The sequence below is a fragment of the Sebastes umbrosus genome, chromosome 3 (assembly GCF_015220745.1).
Source record: "Sebastes umbrosus isolate fSebUmb1 chromosome 3, fSebUmb1.pri, whole genome shotgun sequence".
In the NCBI taxonomy this organism is placed as follows: domain Eukaryota; kingdom Metazoa; phylum Chordata; class Actinopteri; order Perciformes; family Sebastidae; genus Sebastes; species Sebastes umbrosus.
Window position 1 is genome coordinate 18,984,918 of NC_051271.1, and position 17,639 is coordinate 19,002,556.

General features: G+C 39.0%; 2 protein-coding genes across 2 annotated transcripts; one reads left to right on the forward strand and one right to left on the reverse strand.

Moving 5' to 3' along the window:
• Window positions 1–221: 221 nt before the first annotated feature.
• On the reverse strand, window positions 222–2,887 carry LOC119484278 (lipopolysaccharide-induced tumor necrosis factor-alpha factor homolog). The gene is made up of 4 exons (XM_037762991.1): window positions 2,716–2,887; window positions 2,494–2,622; window positions 778–952; window positions 222–674 (listed from the first exon to the last, which is right to left on the reverse strand). Exons 1-4 carry the CDS (start codon window positions 2,762–2,764, stop codon window positions 557–559), a joined length of 471 nt encoding a protein of 156 aa, XP_037618919.1. The 5' UTR covers window positions 2,765–2,887; the 3' UTR covers window positions 222–556.
• A 1,334-nt stretch (window positions 2,888–4,221) lies between these two features.
• On the forward strand, window positions 4,222–15,138 carry arpc1a (actin related protein 2/3 complex, subunit 1A). Its single transcript, XM_037764917.1, has 11 exons — window positions 4,222–4,554; window positions 6,522–6,615; window positions 7,451–7,555; window positions 8,488–8,710; window positions 9,708–9,815; window positions 9,961–10,064; window positions 10,163–10,271; window positions 12,312–12,387; window positions 12,476–12,669; window positions 14,100–14,190; window positions 14,292–15,138. Exons 2-11 carry the CDS (start codon window positions 6,552–6,554, stop codon window positions 14,328–14,330), a joined length of 1,113 nt encoding a protein of 370 aa, XP_037620845.1. The 5' UTR covers window positions 4,222–4,554; window positions 6,522–6,551; the 3' UTR covers window positions 14,331–15,138.
• Window positions 15,139–17,639: the final 2,501 nt, after the last annotated feature.

Below are 17,639 nucleotides of genomic sequence, written 5' to 3' on the forward strand. Positions count from 1 at the left end.
TATGCTTTATGTATAAATATACGAGTCATTTCCACTTTTCAAACACTTTGACCTGATGGAGGTCCAAGTAGGATCAAAACGTAATAAAAATATTGTGGCATCTAGTGTAGGTGTTACCTTTTTCTTTACCGACGCTGTTCTGATGGCCTCGCACCTATACGTGATGTTTGTACAATTAATCTTCTTTTGCTTTCTTTTATAAAGACAGAAGACATGGGGGGAAAATTGCCACAGAAAACATTTATTTGACATGATTTTGTTACAAAACATGATTAAAATTGTTTTTAAAAAATGTGTGAGTGTGCGAGTGCAGGTGTGTGAATTTTTAGGATGGGTTACGGGTTTTGATTTTTGTTTGGTTTATATGTTGTCATCAAAATTTGTCAATAAAATTAATATTAAAAAAAAAATAGTTAAAAAAGATCACTAAATTCTACATGAAAGGAACCAACATGTCTTCACCTTATCTAGTAAACATCTAAACCTAAGTTATCCTGGCTGTGAAAAAAACACATTAGCATCACATTAACTTGTTTGTAGTTCACTGTGTTGGTGTTCATTCGCAGCATGTCCTCCAGTCTACGTGGAGGACCTGTTCACAGCGAGGACAAATGTGATAGGCGTCCTTGAAGTAGTTCACAAAAAATGGAATCAGGCAGCATCCAAGCACCAACCTGTGAGACAGAAATAATACATCAGTCTACACATTTTGAATATGCGATTGATCCTTGGTAATTAGATAACCAGATTTGGGTATGTGAATGAGTCTCTCCTCACCCGCATAACACAAACACAAGACACATCAGCCAGGCGTGCCTCCCGACATGGTAGGTGACATGCGAGGTGACCTGATCCTGACAGGTAGGGCATGTTGTCACAGCCGGAATGCGAAACAGCTCCTGTTCATAGCTCACAAACCCCAGCCTGGGAGGAGGGCCAGGGCCAGCAATCGCTAGAGAGAAGACACAGGGGGATGAAAATGTATGCTTCAAAATGTAAAGTTACAAAATCAAGATTTTCCCTCAACTTAAAGTGGAGATGAATCAGTCAACCAAGTTAAGCTGGTTTACTAAATGGATTTCCACTCTAATAAACAATTATATACAGTAACAAACATGACAAATGTCAACATTTAAAAGAAAAAAGGAAGCTTTGTTTCATCTTTTATGGCCAGAGCGCCGCCATGTTGCAGTACTCTAGCCTGTGACCTCACGAGGTTGGTTGGCTCGGCTGAGTTACACTGATACAATGGTAGAGACCGTGAAAGACGGACACTGAGGAGACACAGGACAGAAGAAAACAAAAGAGGGGACACTATTGTATTGTTCCTGTATGTACATTTGAGTTTTACAATGTTAAAACTAAGGACAAAACAGTGCATTTCATAAACTGCTGCTGAGACGGAGATCTGTAAGTTGCTGCAGCGCTGGCTAGCGGCCCTGAAAGAGCCCACCGACAGGCACTGAGTCCAGCTGCAGTTGACTGTCTCCCCATGTCCCGTCCTCTCCCCTCACTAATCACCTGCTGTCTCATTCAGACCGTTCAAAGACGCTAAGAAAATAAACGCTGAAAGCACTACTTTATTCTCAAGCCCACGTTATAGCGTTTGTTTACGTTACTTACGTAGCTTCAACATTAACATACCAAAGCTCCAATTACACAGTGAAATTTATCTCCAAAGCAAACACTAGAGACATCATAAACGGACTGTTTTGACCTTGGTTTTAACATTGTAAAACTCATCTTTACATCCAGGATACAATACAATAGTGTCCCCTCTTTTGTTTTCTTCTGTCCTGTGTCTCCTCAGTCTCCGTCTTTCACGGTCTCTACCGTTGTATCTGTGTAACTCAGCCGAGCCAATCAAACTTGTGCCGTCACAGGCTAGAGTACTGCAACATGGCGGCGCTCTTGCCACGAAAGATGAAACAAAACTTATTTTTTCTCTTAAAATGCTTACATTTGTCATGTTTGTTATATAATTGTTTATTAGAGTGGAAGTATTTTAGTAAACCAGCTTAACTTGGTTGACTGATTCACTTCCACTTTAACTTTAGGTCACACTATAAATCCTTAACATTATCTAATCAGTGCTGTGTGAGAGATTGAGAGGTTGGATTAGCATGGTATCATCATCCAAAAACAAAAAATGTGTAAATTCTACTTGTGCCTTGAATTGTGCAAAGAAAACATGTGCTCAAAATGTTTCTGAATAATATAATTTTTAAAATTGTTGCATGTCGTTGCATTCCATGTAAAGAGCAAAACTACAAGTAGAATTAAATCAGTATGTTTAAGTCACTTCACACTCGTGATTTACACACTTTCAGTAGTTTTGGACAATACAACACTATTTAATGGACGGACAACAACACTTTTCAACTTAATTCAGTCTAAAGGGAAGAATATCACTGAATTGTGAACAAAGAAAATGTGACATTCAGGCCTACTCTCCATGTTCAAAATGGAGGCAGATGTTAGGTGAGCATGTACCTGTCACAGGTGAGTGAGTTTGGGTGGAGCAGCCCAGATCAGGAGAGAAGGAGAAGGGTGGAGGTTGTGGAGGACTGAAAGGTGAGTTGATGTGGTAGATCCTCCCATCTTGCCCTGATTGACCTCGATCTGGAAAAACAAATATACACAAGTTGTTTTTTTAACTGTGAAAACTGATAATTTCAAGCTCTGTACATCAGGTAAATTGAGAGGGTATTTTACCTGTTGATAAGTACGATGGAGGTGTACGAAACTGCTGAAATGACTCCATTTAAAAGGTTGATGTACCACAGAGAAGAGAGTGTGAATGTGTTTTGATGTTTTCAGCTAGCAGCAGTTCATCTGGAGGTCTACCAGGTGTGATGGAGAGGTACTAATTGAGATCTCCTCTGATTGGTTTAAGGACCTATTACCCACAAGGCAATGGGGTGGCCTTTAAAAGAAAGCAAAAGTGATTTGGAGGTAAAAAGTTGCACATTTTTGTTGACTGCTCCTTTTGTGAAATGTCTCCAGAAACAATGCTGCACCTGTTCTGGTCCAAACACCAACACAATTTAGAAGGATGTGTCTTGTTATGTTACTGTTAATATTGACTCTGATTTTTTTGTTGTTGTTGTACTTGCATAATTTACTGTTTGGTTTCTACAATAACAAATGTAAAAAATGATTTTATCTAAATTTCATATTCATAATAAGTGAAAGCAAGTTTCAGGATGTAATTTGCATAAGAACAATTTACATCTGTGTCACTCTTTAACTTTTGTAAGAAATGTTTCACTTGATGGATCAATTTAAATGACACCTCTTTTATCTTATTTGTTAGAAGGAACTTTTGTGGTAAGGACCAAACTTTCCTCCAATCAATATCACTAACACAATTACTCCAATAAAATATTGCTGCCAGAATAGAAACCATGTTGTCCTGAAACAAGGCCCTTATTGTGGTGTTCATTCTCCTTTTAAAAGAAAAATAAACTTTAAAGGCCCATATTGTGCTCATTTTCAGGTTCATACTTGTATTTTGTGTTTCTCCTAAAACATGTTTACATGCTGTAATGTTAAAAAAAAAACTTTATTTTCCTCATATAATAATAAATTACATAATCTGTCTTAAATGCTCCGTTTTAGCGCATTTTGACAGAATTGCAACAGGATTATGTTGCTAGGCAACAGTTTGGGTCCATGTGTACTTCCTGACAGTTTATGACATTAACATACACTGCAACAGGAATAAACGTGGATACATTTAGAATGTTTACGTTTAAAACTGTGTAAAGGGTCTAAATATTGTACATTTGTGACATCACAAATGGACAGAAATCAAAACGCACAATTTCTGAACACGGGCTGTGTGTATTTCTCCGTATATTGAGCTTTTTGATACTTTCACAGTATTAATAAAGCACTGAAACCTGCTTTATAATATAAAAGACATGAAAATCTCCCTTTTTACAATATGGGTCCTTTAACTGATGGAGATTGAATTGGGTCAGGGGGTAGAGAGTAGTTTTCTTAGTAGTGCATATTCCATGGTATTCCCATATATACAAGTATGGTGCTTTCAGGGCCCCTGGGAAACGGGGGATGTATCTCAGTCCACACTAAACTGTGCCATAGCCACTGACTGCTGAATGCTGTGTGAGATTAGTCCACACTAATGCACTAGATGGTGGTGTTTTGTAGCCAGTTAGTCCAATGTGTATGTTTCTATTTGACCCACTAGAGGAGCTGTTTCTCAGTAGTCCTAGTTTGTGTGTGAGAGACGTGGATGTGAACGAGGTTTCTCTCAGAGTTGAATGTAACACAGCCACCGTGATGAGGCTCAGCTAGCTGTCAGACAGGCATCCACACACGGGTTAGCTCTAATAACGTTACCGGATGCTCCCGGTCGTCTCCTACCGGCCGTCTTGACACATCCCCTCAACATCACCTGGACGAGTTCGTGTCGACTGACCAGAGTCCGCGAATTCGGGTCCAAATCCCGATCCAACCTTTTCCCCTTTACAGCTAGTAGCGTGATTTAGCTTCACCGGCTAACCGAGAGAGAACCGGACTGACGAGGTGAGTTAGCATGACGGGCTAGCGGGATGTAGTGCTGCTTCCACCGGGAGGAAAGGCTTCTCTTCTCTAAGGAAACACCGGGGTCTGACACAGAGACCAGAGGCCGAGTGGTGAACGTGTGGACAGCAACACGTCTTTATAAATGTGTCTTATAATGAGTGATCTGGCTGCTAGGCCTCTCTCACACCGGTCAACAGCACGCGAGCAGCTTCATTATTAACTTGCTGGTTATGTTTGGCTGTTAACGATTTACCGAGTGAAACGCTGTCATGGCAACAAGATAGCAGCTAGATAAGCAAGTCAACTTGTTTAACTTTAACATGTTTGACACGCCTTTTCTCTCGTAAAGTTATGACTTTATTCTCGTAATATTATGACTTTATTCTCATAATATTACGATTTTCTTTCTCATGAAGTTATGACTTTATTCTCGTTTTATTGCGATTTTATTCTCATAATATTATGACTTTATTCTCATAATATTATGACTTTATTCTCGTTTTATTGCGATTTTATTCTCATAATATTATGACTTTATTCTCATAATATTATGACTTTATTCTCGTTTTATTGCGATTTTATTCTCATAATATTATGACTTTATTCTCATAATATTATGACTTTATTCTCGTTTTATTGCGATTTTATTCTCATAATATTATGACTTTATTCTCGTTTTATTACGATTTTATTCTCATAATATTATGACTTTATTCTCGTTTTATTGCGATTTTATTCTCATAATATTATGACTTTATTCTCGTTTTATTACGATTTTATTCTCATAATATTATGACTTTATTCTCGTTTTATTGCGATTTTATTCTCATAATATTATGACTTTATTCTCATAATATTATGACTTTATTCTCGTTTTATTGCGATTTTATTCTCATAATATTATGATTTTATTCTCATAATATTATGACTTTATTCTCGTTTTATTGCGATTTTATTCTCATAATATTATGACTTTATTCTCGTTTTATTACGATTTTATTCTCATAATATTATGACTTTATTCTCATAATATTATGACTTTATTCTCGTTTTATTACGATTTTATTCTCATAATATTATGACTTTATTCTCATATTACAACTTTTTTTCTCATAATATTGTGACTTTATCCTCGTAATATTAAGATGTTTTACTCGTAATATTACGACTTTATTCTCGTAAAGTCTCCTACACGTCTGTATATGTGTCTTATGAGTGATCTGGCTGCTAGGCCTCTCTCACCGGTCAACAGCACGCTAGCAGCTTCATTAACTTGCTAGTTGTGTTTTGCTGTTAACGATTTACCGAGTGAAGCCGCTGTCATGGCAACAAGATAGCAGCTAGATAAGCAAGTTAACTTGTTTAACTTTAACATGTCATGGTCAAATACAACTTGGTGATGTTGTTTTAGCTCACATTGGCTAGTTGAAGCAGCCTTGGGTTTAGCTAATGTACCCAAAGCTAACAAGTGGAAACATTGCATTAAAGTTGTTCCAGTTGAGAAGTAATCAAACATACTTTTTTATTATCTATATATAATGTTGTCTGCTATCTGTGGAGCTTTACAGCCAGTACAGGCTAAAGTTTAGTTCAGCTGCTGTTGCTCTGTTGGTTTGTTTTGTTGCTAGTTGCTAAACTAAGTTCATTTAAATAAGTCCTAGCAGCTTTTGCACATATTTATGGAAAGGTTATCCCTTTTCTCATTTATGATGTCTTTTTTGACCTGATATTTCAGTGTTTTTGTATATTGTTCTTGTGGCCTTCTTTTCTTTTTGCTGGGTCCTGATCCCAGTAAGCATTTGAGTACTCTTTGTCATGTTTTTGGTATGTCTGTCTGTGCTCTTGTCTGTGCTCTACCTTATTGTCAATACGGATGTCATCCTCTATTTTTGCTGCAAAACAAATCTACCTACGGGTACAAATAAAGTCACCTGAACCTGAACCTAAGTTTTGCTGTGACTTTGCAGAGTTCCCCTGAAGGACCACACCCAGACAAGATGTCCCTTCATCAGTTCCTGTTGGAACCCATCACCTGCCACGCGTGGAACCACGACAGGACACGTAAGGATCAGATATCTCCTCCTTTATTGGAGTTATACTGTATCACTACTAACTTCTACACCACACACACTTAAAGGTCCCATATTATGCTCATTTTCAGGTTCATACTTGTATTTTGTGTTTCTACTAGAACACGTTTACATGCTGTAATGTTAAAAAAAAACTTTATTTTCCTCATACTGTAAGCCTGATTATGTCTGTATTTACCCTCCTGTCTGAAATGCTTCGTTTTAGCGCATTTTGACAGAATTACAACAGAATTGCAACAGAATTGCAACAGAATTGCGTTGCTAGGCAACAGCTTGGGTCCATGTGTACTTCCTGTCAGCTGATGACATTCTCATACGCTGCAACCAGGAAATAAACTGGGACACATTTAGAATGTTTACGTTTAAAATTGTGTCAAGGGTCTAAATATTGTATATTCGTGACATCACGAATGGGCAGAAATCCTGACAGCTTGTTTCAAATGCAGAGTTTCTGAATACGGGCTGTGTGTATTTCCCTGTGGATTGAGTGTTTCGATACTTTCACAGTATTTATATAGGACTTAAGCCTGCTTTATAATAAAAAAAAAACATGAAAATCTCACTTTTTTATAATATGGGACCTTTAAGAAATTACTGGTTACAAGTATTGCGTTGGAAAACAAATGTCAGTGCAACTTCAGCCACAAAAAGCATATTGTTCCACTGTTTGTTTTCAGGATTTGTGAACTTTTACTCTGAGTAGTCCTGCTTGGTAATTGGCTGATACCAGAAACTGGTCTAGCTTGTTTTGTTATGTGTACTTCCATCCCGTCAACCTGCTGGTCTTTACTTTTTTTTTCCTGCAGAGATTGCCATCAGTCCAAATAACCATGAAGTCCATATCTACAAGAAGAGTGGCAACCAATGGGTTAAGACCCATGAGCTGAAGGAGCACAATGGACACATAACAGGTATTTAATCAGACTGCATTAGATTTCTGTTTTCGTATGACTAACCCACAAACACAGAAGTGTGTCATCAACACCAGTTGACACACATGTCTGAGTCTGAATTATCTATTTGTATAGAAGCATACATCAGACCGGCAACACGTCATCCAGAGTAGGCTTGCATGACCATGCCCCTTTTTGGGGGGAAACAATCCCGTGTCCCTCGTTGACGTTAACAGAGTAAACAGAAGTTGATACATGTCTTCAAACTTCTACTTTAAACAAACCGCTAATAAGTAGTAACAACGCTATGCCGAAGAGTTGCTGTGTAGTTGGTTGCACCAACAATAAAGTCAGAAACACTGACCTCTGATTTGTTCCCCCACCATGTCCTAAAAAAAGATATAATAGAGGGTCTTTATGGTTCAAAGCTATAGACCAGTTTGGGGGAAAGAAACTCACTGTAACAGGAGAGAAAATAACAAAAAGCTGTTGTGTGGCGGGTTAACCGAGGCTTTCACACTGAGATATGAGGCACATACGATACGTGAATATTCACTGTCAGTGTGATAAATTGATAAAGTGATGCTGGTGACAGTGACTAGCATGGCTAGCTAACATTAGCTTGAATGTGAGGCTGCTGCAATAATACAGTGATACATTAACGTAATAGCAGCATCAGACTGTCGTCTCCAACTAAACTTATTAGACGTGTATAAAACAAACGTTTGTATAACGAGATGAATGCATACAAATTTGTCAAAATTCCAATCCAATCAAACGTCAAATTGCATTGAAGTCTATGGGATCTTCGGTTTTCTATCTCCCAAAAGGGGGCGCGGCCTTGACATTTTGCAAAGTACCCATATGTGCCAGTCTTGTGTATAATTCACTCCATGATTGTTGTTAATAGTCAGCCAGTAATTACATAATCTCTCTTCGTTGTATTGTAGGTATTGACTGGGCTCCCAAAAGTGACCGTATAGTGACATGCGGAGCAGACCGTAATGCCTATGTGTGGTCCCAAAAGGAGGGGGTATGGAAGCCCACACTGGTCATCCTCAGGATCAACCGAGCCGCCACCTTCGTCAAGTGGTCTCCACTTGAGAACAAGTTTGCAGTTGGCAGCGGTGCTCGACTCATCTCTGTCTGCTACTTTGAGTCTGAGAATGACTGGTGAGACTATTTGTACAGTTAGTTCATCTGTTGACATCGAATACAACAATAGACACAAGGTTACGGCCAAATTGATATTTCTGATTATTTTGCTAAACGTTTTGATTGGGAGTACAAATAAGTTATTCTTGCACTTTAACATACTGTACATTGTAGTGTGTTGTCACTTTTTTAAGTGTAGTATTGCAGTTAGGTTGTGTTATTTATCTTCTTCTGTAAAAAAAATCCTCCACATTAACTACTAATTTATGACTTTGGGACACAGCAACAACCCTAAGGCTGCATTCACACCAAATCAGGCATTGCTTAATTAGCGCAGGGTTGTGTGGCGTTGTGGGAGTGTCACTTAAATGACCCATTTAACGACAAGCGACTCCCTCATGGCAGGGATGTACAGCTCTTGATTGCTGGTTATGTGATTGGCCTTTCTCCAAAAGTTGATTCTGTTTCAACCTTTCATCTCAGGCCACTGCGTTGTTGTTTTTTTTCCCCAACACCCCCTGCGGTCCACACTGTCGCAGCCTAAACACACTACCCGCATTCAAATGCTTGTCATGACTGGCGTTTTCACCGCAACGCCTGATTTGGTGTAAATGCAGCATAAGACAGATGTTGTCACTGTATTTCCAAATGACTGATAAAGATCCAGTTCAAGGCCCGAAAAGTTCTACTTTCCAGCACTGCGCCAGTCTGTTCTGTTTCACTTTACTCATTGATTCAGTTTTTGCGGGTGTAATAAGTCTCTCAGGGCTCCCTGATTCTTCATCTTCATTTTTGTTTTGGGCACATGGATGTATTGTGTTAAATTGACAGCAGACATTAAAACAAACAGTTACGTTTTGCTGAACTACACTCATAATTGTTGCTGTCTCCCATTTGAAACATAACATTGGTATATAAGATTCATTGATCATTCAATTTATACATAAATATTAGATAATGCTGAGTTTTTTTCACATTCATATTAAAAATGTCTGTGCTGTTTCAAATGCTTCAGGTGGGTGAGCAAGCACATCAAGAAGCCAGTACGCTCCACCATCCTCAGTCTGGACTGGCATCCCAACAACATCCTGCTGGCTGCTGGATCCTGTGACTTCAAATGCAGGTGAATGCCGTCAACAGTGAAATGGGACGAGAGATGAAGAGTAAATGATTGAAAGCCTTCCATCGTCCTCACTCGCTCTTTTGCTTTGTGTTCTGTTTTTTTTTTTTGCTACCACTCTCCCCACCCCTCCCTCTCCGGCCTCTAGGGTGTTCTCAGCCTACATTAAGGAGGTGGAAGAGAAACCAGGCCCCACACCCTGGGGCAGCAAGATGCCATTTGGGGCTGTGCTAGCAGAATTCGGAGGAGCGGGTCTGTATCTTTGTCTTTTATGTGATATAAAAAAAATCCTTTTTGCAGTAACCCTTTGAACTAAACCATTTTGTTTCTGTACACTTTGTGTTTGTTAGGTGGAGGGGGTTGGGTCCACTCTGTCTCTTTCTCAGCCTCTGGTAACCGCCTGGCCTGGGTCAGCCATGACAGCACTGTCACTGTGGTGGACAGCTCTAAGACTGCCAGGTATGTTCATTTCTACCCATAAAGGGATCTTGTTTATGGTTGTAACCAGCAGGTTTCAGATTAAACATGCCCTGTGGATATTTATAGTAAACAAAGGTTTTGTTTACATTTAGTGTAAACGCATTGTCTGTGTCCTTGAGACCTGAGAAATGTGTTCAGTGCATTTCCTTCATCATAAAAATTTGATTAAGCATTTAAAATCCTGTATTGTTTAATGTTTACTAGGTCAACTAATATTCTAAATTCAACACCGAATGCACCGCATGACGGGAGTCATTATTTTTGTAGTGAAATGAGGAGGTATCATATAGATAACTCCTCATTTCAACTTCGTGAATCAGCCGTTCTTCATCCATTGTGGAGCTTTCAAAGCGAAACGACACAAGTAAATAGAAACAGGGTGTTCAACAAAAGTTCAGCTCAAGATGACGCGCTGTGCAGTGCTGCGTCACTCGCGGCCAGTTAGGACACAGTGTCATGGAAACAATGCATAAAAATAGATATTCAAATTGGTCGAACCTATGTGTTTTTTTGGAATGAATATTCAAACTTAATTTTTGGCCAATCTTTACAGCCCTAATGTTCACTAGCTTGCTGTCTTCTTCTTTACTGACTTTGATGGTGCATTGCTGCATTTTTCTTTAGGGCCGTGTTAAAGCCACTTGTTGATCAGTTTCATAGTGTAAAACCATTGTCAGGACTGCGCTACTAGAGGTTTAAAACTCCTCAGATTAACTTGAATTAACAAAATAAATATTGGGAATAATTTGTTAAGCTTTTTGTCAGCCACATGAAATTAAGATGGAAAGATAAGTCAGAAATGATAATTACTATACAATAAATTAAGATGTTGGCATCACATATGCATTGTTAAATATTTCAGTGGGTCAATATTAAGTGCCAGTACACTCACTAGCCCTTTCACACTACCTGTTCAAGGCGGGACTGTTGCGTCGTTATTCTGCTTCGCTGTTCTGTATGAAAGGTATGGAGTCAGACTTGGGGGGGAGGGCAGAGGTGTTCCGTTGCAGAGCCGGTGGTGGAGGTAGTCACAAAGCCAAGCTAATGTCTGTGTGAAAGGGACAGCCAAAGCGGAGGGACTACACACACACACACACACGCACACACAAACACACACTAGACGCTGTTATGTTAAACGTCACGTCTCTTTTGCTCCCGTGATGCCGCAGCATTATGCCACCATTGTTTGGTTCAGTGTGAAAAAGCAAAGCCGACCTGAACGCGGATTTTCTTTACGGCAGTATTGCGGAATCTCTGCGTAAAAAGGGCTCGAGTGACTAGAGTTGCAATGAAGGAGATAATGCTGGAAATGCAGACAGTATAGTCTAAAAGGATTGACATGAATGAGGACTGTAAAGTTTCAGCTAGAGGAAGAAGATGATTTAGAATGTGAGCTGGCACCTTGTTTTCAGAGCAACTAAAAATAAAAAAGGAGATAAAATGTTCATCCTCTAAACCAAACAGGGAGATGGGATTTCTCTGTTCAAGCAACAGATGTGTGTAGATGGGAAATGAAAAGCGATTTCATGATCTCCAAAAAATGACTAACCCCTTTCATAAAATTAAACTCTTCGTCCACACATTCATCATGTTGAAAAGACGATCCATCACAAAAACAAACATTTACAAAATGAATGTGGTGATATTTATAGAATACCTTTTTGGTGTATTCTCTATATTATCGGCCACTATACATAAGCCATGATTTGTAATCTGATCAGCTGCTCACTGTACCAGTAAGGTGAGAAAGGTAAACAACCACTTACATAATGACATGCTCTTGTCAACAAATTGCAGGTGACATGAATTGAGGGGGCAGTGCAAAAATTACAACACGTTCAGCCTGGAAACCTGCAAACACTGCAGCGAGCCCAGTTTTATGTTTTTGATCACAAAACTGTCATTTCTGTGGCAACAACAGTTTTGAAATTGTTTACAGTATGCTGCCTGTTTTAATCTTTTTACAGTACAATAATACCAGTTGATTCTCAAGATGATAATCAATTTGTTTGTGTTTAGTCCTTCACAGCTGAAGACGGAGTTCCTTCCTCTCCTCAGTGTCATTTTTATCTCAGAGAACAGTCTAGTAGCTGCGGTAAGAATAAAAAACATACACAATACATATTTCCATGCACAAATATACAGTAATGTCAATTTTAAATGAATATCCTCTGCGTCTTCAGGGCCACGACTGTTGCCCCATGCTGTTCCGTTGCGACGATGGTGGAGCGCTGACATTTGTGTCAAAGCTCGACCTCCCAAAGCAGAGTATCCAGAGGAACATCTCCGCCATGGAGCGCTTCAGGAACATGGACAAGAGAGCCACCACCGAGGACCGCAACACTGCCCTGGACACACTGCACCAGAACAGTATCACGTGAGTCGCACTGACTGGAATTATTGAAGGGCAGGACAGGGAATCTATCTTCAGACACCTTCACAACAGTTCTTATTTTAGGTTTAGATACTCGCAGATGTTGAAAATGTTCAGATTTTATTTCAGTAAAAGTTACCCAAAGATAGAGGAGTTTTAGTTTTCAAAGTTTTCACAAATTAGTTTGAATGTGTGATTACAATTTTGAGTTGCCCCTGTGCTTTACACATTGTGTACATACTGCAGGTGTAAAATGAAGGGATTTTGAATGTTTACAATTTTCAGTAATAAAGAAAAAATAAGGAATGAGTCAACTTTGGTCAGTTTAGTGGCTGCACTGAGAGGTGTTTGTTTGTTTGTTTGTTTGTTTGTTCTCAGTGAGTGGACACTACATATTTGAAACACCTCTCGGTATAACACAAGACAAGTCAACAGCACGACAGTGGGGATGATGATTCATGATTTTCGAAATTTCAAATTGTAATTCAATTATAGAAAATGTAATAGTTTATGCGACTATGTATTGTCTTAAAAATGACAATTTTACAATCACAAAAATCGAAATAAACCCTTAATTCATCAAGTTAAATGTGAAAATGTGCCAACCATAAAGTTGAATCAACACTTCTCTAAAACAGTGTTCAAATTTCTTGAAATGTGGCACAAACATCCTCTTGGACTCAAGGACGAACTGATTCGATTTTTGTTGTCAAAAGTCAAGGTCGCTATGACCTCACAAAACACACTTTTGGCCATAACTCAAGAATTCATAGGATAATTATGACAATTTTGCACAAATGTCTAACAGGATAAAATAATGAAGTGATGACATTTTGGACAGACATGGATGTAAACTGCAACTTGACTGGTTGGCATAGGCATACAACCGCGACGCAGTAATTCTAGTTAACTGTTTGTTTTTTTTCTAAATCCCTACATAAACCGAAATGTAAAAACAACAGAACATGTACAGGTTTTCCGCCAGTGTATTGCAAGCTTGGCGGCCCACCAGGTCTAAATTGACTCCCCGCCAGGCCTAAGCATCGGGGAATTATGTATTTTTATGATGTTTTTTCAGACTAAAATGTGTTATGCAAGAGACGAACTCCTATAAGGAATAACTCGTAGGTTGTGTGCTTAACGTTGGCGAGTGTCTGTGTGCGGTACAGACGGAGAGAGAGAGAGCTAGGGAGCATGTGTGTGTGACGGACTGATGGCGAGTATGATGGTAACCGTATAGCTGTGAGCGTAGCGTTGGATGAGCCCAGTGATGTTTTGTTCCGCTAATAAGCGCATTACCCAAAATGTCTGACTTTTCCATTTAGGATCAGAACCATTACACTCTTGTCATGGTCCATCATTATGATTTTCTATATTCTAACTTCTTCACCCCTTTAATACTGTCTTTATGTATCTGCATATCTGGTCCTTAGCCAAGTGTCTATCTATGAAGGAGACAAAAGGGATTGTCGCAAGTTCTGCACCACAGGCATCGACGGAGCAATGACCATTTGGGACTTCAAGGTACAAACACACACACAAATCACAAATCCTCTTCAGGGATTAATGTTCCCAGATTCTCCCGGCTCTAACTCTCTTGTGTATTTCTGTGTTTACGTCCTCAGAGTCTAGAAGCGTCTATCCAGGGTCTCCGCATCATGTGAAGAAATGTTGTGAATGAATGAAGAAAACGCAGCAGGCCTCACTTCTCCCCCTCGCTCCCCTCCCAGCCCTCACCCCCTCCGCTCTTGCGACGCAGCCAGTAACACACACACACACACACACACAGCTGACCACCTAACCAAGTGTCTGCTGAAGCACTGATCAGACCGTAACACACTCTTGTTGGGTGTGTGCAAACACTCTCTCACACACACACACACAAACACTAAAGTACACAAACACGCATACACTACACGCACACACACACTGAGCTGACGTGTGACATCACTGTTGATTTTTTTTCTGTTTGTTTTTAAATGAAGGTTAACCAGGTGTCAAAGTGGGAAGGTCCTCTGACACGTATTAAAACGTGACGTGAAATGTGTGTTTTTATGTTCTCTAACCTCCTGTACCAAAAGTTGAACACTAAAAGGTGTGTTTTATCCAAAAGTCAGACTGTATTTCACCTCAGATCAACCTGAACATGATCTCTGAATATCAATGTTTAGTAGAACGGAGGACGTGATGCTTTACTTCCTGGAGTCTAGTAAATATTCTCCAGCAGGTGAAGTCATTGTTTAGATTAGGACCCGGGTTATTGATATTCTGAGGACATGTTGCTGGTTGGTTGTACAGGATCTGATGGTGGGGAAAGAAAGCAGCTGTCTAAACTGTGTGCGGAGTCACGGCTGGCCAGCACCAAGCTCTGTAGCTACAACACTAAAACCACACAAGATGGAGGATTTCTATGTAACTGATCATGAGGTAGACATGAAATAAAGATGAAGTACATTTACAGTACAAAACTCACTCGACTGCTCTCTTCCTTTGTCTTTGCCTCTGACAGAACAGATACCTTTAGAGGATGTGCAGTACTAGTTTGTTTTGTTTTTAATGTGCGTTTCATATCTGTGCTTGTGTGCTGATTTCTCAGGCAAAGAGTAGTTAGAGTATCGGTTGTAGAAGATGACTCCTAGATTCAGAGTCTCTGCCAGAAAAGTTTGTTTCCTGAAACGTTAGATGAAAATTACCATGTTGTGTACCATGCTCTAAAGTAACAATCTGTGTTTCTTCATTGACCTAATTGTGCATTTATTACAAAATGCTTGAATTACACAAGGAGGCAGCTGGAGAAGATACCCCTGAATCTTCAGTAGTACTTCAGGTTCATATCATTACTCTTCTAAGCAGCCATGGATTTTCTTTGTTTACTGTATTTGTAATGCATTTTGAACAAGTCTTAAATGTTTACAACCGTGCTGGTGGCTCTGTGAGGCTGTACTTAGGTACAGCTGTGCTCTGAATGCTAACTAAAAGGACCTACAAAAGTCCAGAGAGGCCTTAATTCAACACTTTTTATTCGCGTTTTGTTAACTTTTCTTTTTGGCATCCGTAGTGTGGCCCTGGCATTTTTTATTAATCAGAAGAAAGACAAAAAGAAAAATATTTCCCAAGTTGTGTTGTATAAGGAGGAGTCAGAGGCCTAGATAATCTGGGAAAGTAACTGTTAATATTAAGTAAATGCACCGTCATTACTGTACATATGAACTCATGTACTGGTGACATAGTCTGATTTGTTACTTTATCTATTTGTTTTGTTGTTTAAGCCATGCTAAGATCATGGCTTTAGGATGGATGGTGATGTCAGTCTGTCAGTGGACCACCAAACTGAAATATCACAACAGCTATTTGGTGGATTTCCATGAAATTTTGTTTGCATTTAAAGCACACACATTCATCTACACGAACTACCATGAGGTTATATTTGTCCAATTCTTTGGTTTATGACCAAATACCTGCAAAACAAATGACATCCCATCAGCCTCAGATGTACTTTGTTTACTGCCAATACCCATACTACCATACTATTTAGTATGCCAGAAAAAGATTAAGTATGTCCCAATAATAGAATACCAAAAAATACCAGGATGTCCTATTACATCCGGTCGCATTTTGCATTATGTAAGACACCATGCTTTTCCCATTATTCTGTTAGCTAACAATGACAATGTTAACATGCTGATGTTTATGCTCTACACTGCATTCCAAATCTCATACTTTTTCTTTTTACTTTTAGTACTACAGCTGACCTTATAAAGTACGTACTGTTGCATGGAGTATGCGAATTAGTGGGACATACTACCTTGTCATAACATTCTGAAATTTGACCCTCTTGCTCATATATCCGCTGCAGAGGATTGTGGGTCAGAATAGCCAGAAAAGCATGCTGGCTTGCATACTGCAAAATGCAACCGGATGTAGTAGGACATCCTGGTATTTTTGGCATGCTGCATTTGACATACTATGTATTGGGACATACGTAATCTTTTTCTGGCATACTAAATAGTATGGGTATTGGTAGTAAACAAAGTACATCTGAGGCTGATGGGATGTCATTAGTTTTGCAGGTATTTGGTCATAAATCAAAGAATTGGTCAAATGTAACCTCATAGTAGTGTGTGTAGATGAATGTGTGTGCTCTAAATGCAAACAAAATTTCATGGAAATACACCAAATAGTTGTTGAGATATTGCAGTAAATGACAGACATCGCCATCCCTCCTAAGAGCAGGGCAAAAACAACAAAATAAATTGTCTGCTGTGTTACTTTATCTATCTCACCAGTACACTATATAGCGTCATAGTAATGAGGGTGCATTTACTTAAAATTGAGTTACCTTCCCCGATATGTCGTTATTTAGGTCTCTACCTCCTCTAATGCAAACAAAACTCTAGAAATATTTTTCTTTCTTTATCTTTTTTTCTGATAAATAAAAATGGCCAGTGTCAGACTCTATGATACCCATGAGAAAAGTTAACAAAATAGAAATAAAATGTGTTGAATTAAGGCCTCCCGGGTCCATTGTAGGTCCTTATAGTTAGTAAAAAAAAGAAAGAGAGAGAGAATAGAGGGAGTTGGCCCTTTAGAAACACCCGCTCTTCACATTGTCCACTATGACAAATATTATAGTATTTCGTTTTAAATAAGGAAGCTTTACTGGCACAGAAGAAAAGTGTGTGAGATTTAAGATTCTAAGATTAATTTGTTTGCACAATATAACAAAGCAACAGAAACAAAAGAAAAGAAGTTGTGCAGGTGAGATTAAAAAACTCCAGAAAACATTAATGCCTGATTTTGAATTTCAAGAGGGAAGTGAGGGAATCTCTAAAGGGGAAGCATAAAAACTTTGGAGTTGGGATATCTGAACTGCTTTAAAATCAGGAAATATAACTCAAAATACACGAAAAACGGAGCAAATTTATTCTACAGTCAATAGCTTTTTTTCTTCTGACGCCACCCGTTCCTCCCCC